Source organism: Colobus angolensis, unplaced genomic scaffold (genome assembly GCF_000951035.1).
Source record: "Colobus angolensis palliatus isolate OR3802 unplaced genomic scaffold, Cang.pa_1.0 Scaffold11, whole genome shotgun sequence".
NCBI classification, from domain to species: Eukaryota; Metazoa; Chordata; class Mammalia; order Primates; family Cercopithecidae; genus Colobus; species Colobus angolensis.
In genome coordinates, this window is record NW_012112030.1 from 5,488,044 (window position 1) to 5,497,785 (window position 9,742).

The window sequence follows — 9,742 nt, forward strand, 5'->3', positions numbered from 1 at the left end:
ATGATGTATTAAAAAATAAAAGGCAAAAATTACTGATTCCAAAGGGAGAGTATGCAAAAAGTCCAGGATGTGGCAGTATGAGCAGACACTGTAGGGGTGATGCAGGGCAGGTAAGCCCCCACATGGGGGGTGTGGCCCAAGAAAGTTCTTTTCTTCACCCGGGAAAGAATTCAAGGGCAAGCCAGAGGTGTTAGAGACAGCAACGTTGATTGAAGCAGCAGTGTACAGCAGCAGCAGAGGTACTGCTCCTTGCAGAGCAGGGCTACCCCATAAGCAGTGTGCCCACAGTAGCAGCTCAAAGGGAGTACTCTAGTCATATCTACACCCATTTTTAGTTACATGGAAATTAAGATGCAGATTATGCAGAAATTTCCAGGAAAAAGGTGGTAACTTCTGAGTTGTCAGGCCATTGCCATGGAAAAGGGCATTAACTCCGGTTGTTGCCATGGCAACAGTAAACTGACATGGCACACTGGTAGGCATGTCTTATGGAAAGCAGCCTCCCCTGCATCTCTGTTTTAGTAAGTTCCCTCTTTGGTCCAGTGTCTGAGACCTGCTTCCAAAGTTGAGTCCCACCTCTTACCTCAAGGGTACAGAAAAGAAAGTTATCAAAGCTGCAGAGAGAAAATGAATGAGAGGCCAGAGTAATGAATATAATAATGAACACCAAGGCAGACACTGATAAGCAAGATACCATAAGAGGAATCTAGCTGCCCAAATCTGTAATGTATCAGGGAGACTAGTATTAACTTCTATTTTCAAGTGAGTCATGACATCTATATAAAAATAAATATGATTCAATTTTATTATGCAATGAAGATTTTCATATAAATAAATTTAAAATGAAAACAAATCTTTATTAAAACATGTACCCCAACATTTAGTTTGAGAACTTGGTTATGGTGAGGATTCATCCATTTAAAAAATGTATATATTCCTATTAATATCCTAGATATTGAGAATATACAGTTAAGAACATAACAATCCTGGCTAGGTGTAGTGGCTTACACCCGTAATCCCAGCACTTTGAGAGGCTGATGTGAGAAAATCGCTTGAGCCCGGGAATTTGAGACCAAACTGTGCAATACAGTAAGACCCCCATCTCTATAAAAAAATAAAAATCAGCCGGTGTGGTGGCACATACTTGTCGTCCCAACTACTCGGGAGGCTGAGGTAGGAGGATCACTTGAGCACAGGAGGTTGAGGCTGCAGTAAGCCATGATCATGGCCACTGCACTCTAGCCTGGGTGACAGAGTGAGACTCCGTCTCAAAATAAAACAAAACAAAAACAAAAACAAAAACCCAACAACAACAACAAAAACACATAGCAATCCTTAGTCAATATTTAGGTAATGGTGATTATGAAAGCCTTCTCAGAATAGGTTATGTCTGAGTTAAGTTTTTGGCTAAGGTAAGAATGGGAAAGAAAATTATCATTTGAGGAACAACATATGCAAAGAGATAGAATTACAAAATATCATGGCACGTTTGGAAATGCTAGAAAGTTTCATATGGGAGAAATGGAATCCGTTTTCAGAAAAGAGGGGAGAAGCCAAAGGTTGATAATGAATAAATCAATGATGAATGAAGAAACTTTATGTCATTCTTGGGCTTGGGAAAAGACAAGCACCAAAAGGATAGTCAGAACATTTGTTACATATATTTTTATGGCCAATAAAAAAGTTCTCATAAATTGACAGCAGACTTTTTAAGTAGCATATTGGAAGACCCGAGAATTCTCTTTCTTTCTCTTCAGACAGACACTGAAGGATGTTTCACACAACTCGTAAAAACTAAAATATTTCAGCTGAGACGAAAAGGGTATGACATGACAATACATGTGGAAGCCAAGGTCAAAGAGAAGGGAACCGGTTTGTATTATTCTTAAGTATTTATTAATGTGATACATATTTATCAAACTTCCATTCCATGTAAAACACTTTATAGTTTCTGGAGATTATGAAAATAACATGGTCCCTGCCCTCAAGGAATTAGGCACCTAAAAACAGAAATTAGGTGTGTGTGTGCACATAGCGATAATAAAATTTCTACAAGAAATACAAAAACGAGGGCCAAGTGAGTATGAAGAGAGGTCATTAATTCTAGTATACCTTCTAGAGCCCAAAGAAAACCTTATGGCTAAAATAGCATTTCAACTGATTTATATAGGGTAGGTAATACTTTGAAAGATTAATGATGGAAAGGGAAAACGTGTTAAGCATCAAAAACTCTGTTTGATCTCAGACGAATCTGAAAATGGAGGCTGAGAAAAGTAAATCATACACTAAAGAGTTTAGATTTATTCTGAAAAGCTGGAATATCTTTCAATATACTTGAGAAGAATAATCTAAATAAATTGATGTTCTTAAAAGTTAAGTCTAGCAGAACTGAAGAGGATAGGGTAGATGAAAAAATGTGCTACAATGTGGTATGTCAGAAGATTAATCAAAGATGACCCCAAAGATTCCAAATTTGGGGTCTAGAAGATGGAAATGCCGTTAACCAAGATAATGAGTCAATGAAAAAGAACTGTTGAGATGTGTTAAAGATAATTAACTATAACTTGGAATATCAAAATGGAAGTGGATGTATTTAGCTGATAATTTTAAAAGAGAGCCAGAGTTAAATTAGGACCAGAGATGTAAATCTAAATCCATTCTCATTATGTCTATGTCCTCTTAAGAGTGAATGCAAATGCTCTGAAAGGAGCTCTTAGCACTGCTAAATTTAGGATAAAGACAGAACAAAGAGGTGTCCAAGGACAGAAACAACTGCATTTAGGAGATAGTAATAAATAAATCAGCATAATGAAATAAGAAGTCAGAGAGCTGGGGAAAAACAAAGAGGAGAATTTTTTAGAAGCCCCTGGAAGGAAGAGTTTCAGTGGTACTTAGCATGGCATACTACCGAGAGTTCATGTACAATGAAGTCTGAGATGAGAATTCCATATGGAGGGCAAGTAAGGAATCTTTTAAGACTTTGATAGCACTGTGTTTTTGATAAGAACAAGATATGGAGTACACATCACTGAATGGAAAAGCACCAGGTGTTCACTATCCTTTGGATAGCTCATGCAGGGAAATGACAGGTCTTTCTGGAAATAAAGTTTGTATTAGAAATTCAAGCATATTTTGGGCCATTGTGATTATGAAGAATCTAACCATGTACAGAAAGTTGTGGAGGGAGAGCAGGGATGTGAGAGAGGGAAAAACAAAAAAACAAAGATGGAGTAAGATCATAGAGGAGATGAGAAAATATAGAACGTAGGTAGAAAACCAGAGGAATGAGGGATGATGGATACCAATAATGTTTCATGTGAAGGTGAAGCTAATGTCAAGTTGCCGGTCAAATAGCTTGTAAGTGTGGGAAACTCTGGCAAGAATAAAGAAAAGAGAATGTGGATGGTATTTTGTTATGATGAAGTGAGGCTGGGGAGGAAGTAGGAGGCGAGTTTTTAATATGTAGAATGGTTCAACTTCATTTGTTTTTCAGGATTGGAATTAACTGGGCATGGATCATGTGAAATCACAAATACCTTAAGCATATTGAGATTTACTAAAGTAGATTCACATTACAGAAGTGGACTCCCCTGGTATGGACAGGTAAAACAAAATTTTTTTTAACATAATCACAGTTTGGGGCATGAGGTTTTTAAGAAAATGAAGTTTTAAATCACAAAATCAAAATTTATTTTAAAAAGTAATATTTCAAATACGAAAAAAGTACAGCAGATTATAATTTAAAAAGCAAATATAATCACAAAATCCAGAAAAACAAAGCATGTTTTATTAACTTCCTAACACACCTCTGTAATACATTTGTGTAGTTTAGCTGCTTACTCTTTGATTGTCTCTTTATAAACAATGATTTTGTAACATAATTTTTACGGGAAGAATTCAAACATATTCTTTCACCTAGATGATTGAATTTTTTATTACTGGTAGTTTTTAAAGTTGTTTTCTATTTCAAAGTTTCATATAGATATCAATATTGGTAAATTGTAGAGCCAATAATTTAGTAAACTATCCATTTTCTTTCATATAAGAGATGCAAGATTTCTAGGTATTTTAAATTATCTTTTGTAGTAACTAATCTTTGAACTAACAGTTCATGGGCAAACGCTTCAAGCTATATTTTGAATTTTATATCTGATATTTTATACTTGAATTTTAGATTTTCTTCATTTATCCTAGTATTTCATATTAAATTATTGAGAAATTAATAAATATATAGATATAGTTTCATATGGCCATTTCAGGTAGAGAGAAGATCATGAGAAAAACTGATGACTTGAAGGGTGAGTATGACATGGTCAGAAATGTAAGATAAAAGGGAGACTGTCTAAGGCTCTAGGTATGAAACAGTTTTTCAAGAGCAAAGCACTAAAAAGCAGCCAGTGTGATGACAGCTTAGGTTAAAGACATGACCAAATTGACTGAATAATTGCAGGCAAGCAAGAACAGTTACTAAGGTCTTTTAAGATATGGTAAGAATTTTGGATTGAGAAGTGAAGAAAGAAGAAGTTTTAAGAAAGAGAGTAACACGATCAGGTTAGCTCAGGCTGTATAGAATGGTTTAGACAAGAATGAAGCAGCAAGGAAATGCAGAAGATTAAATAGAAAGCTACTGGAAACCAGATGGGAAAAATATTGTGGTTTTAACTAGAATGGTAGCAGCAAATTTGGAGAGAAGCAGATAGAATCAATATATATTTGATGGGAGATGGGGAGAGGAGATAGCACTTGACAATAAGTTTGAGATAAGCACTGAAAGCGAGAAAATGACTCATTAAAAAAAAACCCACTTCTCATTATTCCTGCATCAGTTATCTGATAGATGGAAGAACCATATACTGAAAGAGAGAACACTGGAGGTGGAGAAAGTTTGGGAAAGTAGTGTAATGATCTCACTTTTTGATACTCTCAATTTGAGTGCCCATGAGATATCCAAAGAGAACTATTCAAGATTTTGAGATCTATTGCATAACAGGATGATTATAGTCAGTAATAATATATTGTACATTTCAAAATAATAAATAAATTACAAATGTCTCATCTGAAAAAGTGGTAAGTGAGGTGATATATATGTTAGTATATTTAATCATTCCGCGTTGTATACATATATAGAGACATCACATTGTACCCAGGAAATGTATGTAATTATGATTTGTGAATTTAGAATAATCATGGAAAATAAACTGCCATTTAGCTTTCAAAATAATTTTTAAAAAGAAGTATTAAAAAGAAAAATCATAGTTTAGAGTTCAGAAAACAAGTCTCATTTTCAGATTCTAAGATCTTCAGTAAATGACAGGGAGCGACCTGGAGGTAAACATGACAGAGTGGAAGATGTTATTGCCATATGACACTTTAACCAACTATGACTTTTATATCTCTAGGTTCTTCTAGTCAATGAAAACCATCAGCCGATCACCAACAAAACTGTAGATGTTCATGTGAATACTAGATACTATTTCAGTGCAACTACTGATGAGCATGGCTTGGTGAACATTTCCATGGACACCACCAACTACGTATCACCTTTTCTCACAGTTTCAGTAAGTGGAAAGGGGCATCTGGGACCAAAAAGATAGAGATTACTGTGGCCAGGATAATTTAAAGATATTTGAGAAGCATGTGAACTCTAGGAGTTAAAAAAAAAAGTGATAAAGAGTAAAATGTAAATTAAACAATATAGAGACCTAAATTATAAAAACAGAAAAGTCTGCCAGAAATCTTTTACTTGTAGGTAAACTCTGTTGACAATATGATTTAGGTTCAAGAGACATTGAATAGATCATCTTGATATTCCTTTGAAAAATTGAATATTTTTATGATTCTAATACAAGTAAGATCTTGCTTGATTTCTTTGGCATACTACTATTTTTGTTCTGTGTTGAATATTCAAATGTTCTTATGCAATTTGCAGCCATAGCATGTTAAGAAAAAGTAATTGACCTTGTTTATGAATGAATAACATCTACTAAATCAGTACAGCATAAGCTTAAATGATCTCAAGGGGAAGCAGTTTATAGATTATGCTATATTTAAGAAAGCAGCCTTTCTATATGGCTTTATTATATTGCTTTATGTATATACATAAAAATAAATATATATAATATACATATTTTTATATATTTTTGCAATCATATATATAATAGATATATATAAAACAGCTTATTTATTCTTCCATTAGGTCAAATACAAAGAGAGTAACGATTCTTTTGATAACTGGTGGCTTGCTGAGTTTCATATGCAAACATCTCATACCGCAAAGCATTTTTTTTCCCCAAGCAAGAGTTACATTCACCTCAAACCTACTATTGGTACTTTGACCTGTGGACAAACCCAGGAGATTCAAGTACACTATATCCTGAATAAAGAGATTCTCAAGGATGAAAAAGAATTAACCTTCTACTATTTGGTAAGAATAAGAGCCACTGTAGCTCTTTCTAATTGTGTAGACTCCAAAATTGCTGGGTTCCTGTCTAAGTAATGCCATTTACAAGATAACAATAATATATTTTTTGTTGTTTTTATGCTCAAAGAGAAGTGACTTCCTAACAAATATTAATGCTTTAATTTCTCATTTATGCTCTGGTCACCACTGAAACTTTTAGAATTTTTCCTTGCAGAGTTCCAATGGCAACTGGTTGAGCAGGAGAGGAAAGAGCCTAGGATAAAATGTTTTTAGTCAAAGAGAAAATTTTTTCTTAGAACTCAGTAGATAAATAAGCAAAAGCTAAGAGCCATGAGCTACTTCAAAAGGAAATATAACTTATAAACAATCTTCTGGAAAAATATTCAATTGTAATTATTTTACAAAGCTTATGACTGGTGTGATTGCAAGGAAAAGGTACATTAACAGGCAGACTATAAATTGGAGTGATACTTTTGAGGCCAATATTCCCATGAATGCCCCCAAATTTAAAATGTTCAAGGCTAATAGTTACTCAAATAAGTCATTTTAAGAAGAAAAAGTTAAATATAGGTAATTCTGTATAAGAGCATTAACTATCAATAACATTTTCTTAACTCCATTAAAAAATTAGAAAAATTAACAATAAATTTGAATTTCCTAGATTTATTGCTTCCTAGATATATGACCTTGAATAATTTACCTAATTTCATCTGGAAAGGTAAATGTCAGTCATCTCACTTTAGTCCTGGAAATATTATTAATACCTACTTCATAGAATTATAGTGTAAATTAAACAATTAAATTAACAGTGAATTACTTAGTTCAGTTCCTGGCATATAGAGAATGCTCATACATTTAGTTTTTTAAAAATAGGGGCAATAATAGAGAATAGTTATGTATAGTTAATATCTGCCCTCACTATATATTGCTTTGCATAAGGTAGATGTTTGAAGTGTTTGTTGAAAAAATACATAAATTTTGTTTACATATTTACATATAATATATTAGGAGTGATAAATATGAAATAAAATAGTAAAACTTCATAAAATTATATATTTTTATTTAAAGTATGTAAAGACACATATATGAAGATATTGAAAAGGAAGTTTAGTGATCAAAATAACTTCTAGGTTGGGGTAATAAGGTTATGATTCATCCATATGTCATGAATGTTTTAAAGTTAGGTTAAAATGTATTCTTTTAAATAATAATGAATATATTTCCCTCTGTCTTCAGATTAAAGCAAGAGGAAAAATCTCCCAATCAGGAATCCACGTGTTATCCATTGAACAGGGAAACAGTAAGTGTTTTCAAGATTTCCTTTTTCTTTCCCCCCTCATCTTGTCAAATTCTGAACAAGTTAGCAATTTGGAGCTATTATCACATTAGAAGAAACAGTCATCAACCTCTTCATCCAAAGATGAAGAAGCTGATGTAATAGGATGACATACTGGGTTCGCTTTAGCCCAGTTAAAATTTTTTCTTCTTTTATAGCATTTCTACATTTTAAATTTTATTTCTAAACTAATATATAATCATTTTATATCTTAATGTCTTTAAAAGGCAGAAAATAATTGAAAAATATGGAAAATAACCACAGAAAAATTTTACTTTGTGTACTTGTGTATGCATTGCCTATGACTACTGAAATAGATTATCACCAATTTATGGGCTTAAAACAACCCTTCTAATTCTTTGTTTTAGTGCCTTGAAATACCACTTCTGTCTTCTAGTTCTGGAGGTCAGAAGTCTCACTAGGCTAAACTCAAGGTGTCAGGACTGCATTCCTGCTGGAGCTTGAGGGGGGACTGTTTCCTTGCCTTTTCCAGCTTCTAGAGACCTCTTGCATTCTTTGGCTTGTGGTTCCTTTCTCTATCTTCAAATTCAGCCACATACCATCTTCAAATTTCTCTCACCTTCCTGTCTTCCTCCTAGAAAGATCCTTAGATCCTTGTGATTACATTGGGCATACTTGGATAATCCAGAATAAACTTCACACCTCAAGATCCTTAATTTAATCACTTCTGCAAAGGCCCTTTTGCCATATAAAGTAACATATGCAGAAGTTTTGGAAATTGAATAGCTTCAGGGGCCGTTATTCTATTTACCACAATCTTCCGATTGGCCCCAGAGATTCACATTCATACCTCATACAAAGTGCACTCACTCTACCCATCATCGGTAGAAGCCTCAATCCATTACAGCATTAACACAAGATTAAAAGCTCACAGTCTCATCAGCTCAAGAGTTCCAAATCTCAACATCTCAGTCATCTACATTAGGTGTTAATGAGGTCCTGGACATAATCCATCCTAAGGCAAAAAGAGTCATCAGTCCTAAGAAGTGCTGAAATCTGGCTGGGAAAACAGCGTAGTTTTAACATCTGGAAATAATCCTCTTTGGTTCATTTCTCTATCCTCTGGGCTCAAGAATCCATTCATGGAATCATTCACCCTTTTTCATGAAGGATGCGTTTGCAGCCGAATTGTTTTATCAGACTTTGTTTCCTGCTTGCATAATTTGAGAGGTCTGACATTCTTTTATTCTATACTCTCTCTGTCCCTTTCAGTTGAAGCTGACCATGTTTCTATTAGTATAAACTTTTCAAGAACCTTGTAGGTCTCCTGTGTGTCACAGAGATTCATTCCGTTAAACAAAAAGCCTCTTCGTTGACATTTGCTGGATAATTCTATCTCCAGTTTTGGCTTTTGTTGAGATGGGTAAGGGTATCTAAGAGTCATGCACTTCGAAGAGCCCTTTTTCGTGACTAAATTACTCTGACATTTTAATTTATCTGCAAATAAAATCTTTAGCAAAAGTTTGTCCAGTCACATCATAGCTTTTTTCTAGAGCACAATTTCCTGACAGTGAATGTCTTAATTTTACCGATTTTTGCAATCTAGATAAGCTGAGAAATTTCCAAATTATCAAGTCCTAGTTCATTTTTGATGACTAATTCCTCATTCAATTTATTTTTCTCCTCTCCAGTTTTAAGCAGGAAGAAGAAACCAGACTGACCCTTTAACACTTTTCTTCAAAAATTTCTCCCTAAAGATCTGAGTTCATTAATATTTGGTATTTCTTTTTCTTAAATATTTTGTTGAATTTACCAGTGAAGCCATCTGGACATAGAATTTTCTTTTCTTTTTTTTTTTTTTGAGACAGAGTCTTGCTCTGGCGCCCAGGATGGAGTGCAGTGGCCGGATCTCAGCCCACTGCAAGCTCTGCCTCCCGGGTTTAGGCCATTCTCCTGCCTCAGCCTCCCAAGTAGCTGGGACTACAGGCGCCCGCCACCTCGCCCGGCTAGTTTTTTTTGTATTT

At 34.4% G+C, this 9,742-nt stretch overlaps 1 protein-coding gene across 1 annotated transcript in view; it reads left to right on the forward strand.

Moving 5' to 3' along the window:
* Positions 1-9,742, forward strand: part of LOC105521339 (alpha-2-macroglobulin-like) — a 50,043-nt gene that overhangs the window by 9,135 nt on the left and 31,166 nt on the right. Inside the window, exons 9-13 of the mRNA XM_011955552.1 lie at positions 1,758-1,872; positions 3,494-3,603; positions 5,400-5,558; positions 6,197-6,424; positions 7,658-7,721. Coding sequence (XP_011810942.1) covers positions 1,758-1,872; positions 3,494-3,603; positions 5,400-5,558; positions 6,197-6,424; positions 7,658-7,721 — 676 coding nt within the window. The remainder of the gene's footprint in view (positions 1-1,757; positions 1,873-3,493; positions 3,604-5,399; positions 5,559-6,196; positions 6,425-7,657; positions 7,722-9,742) is intronic.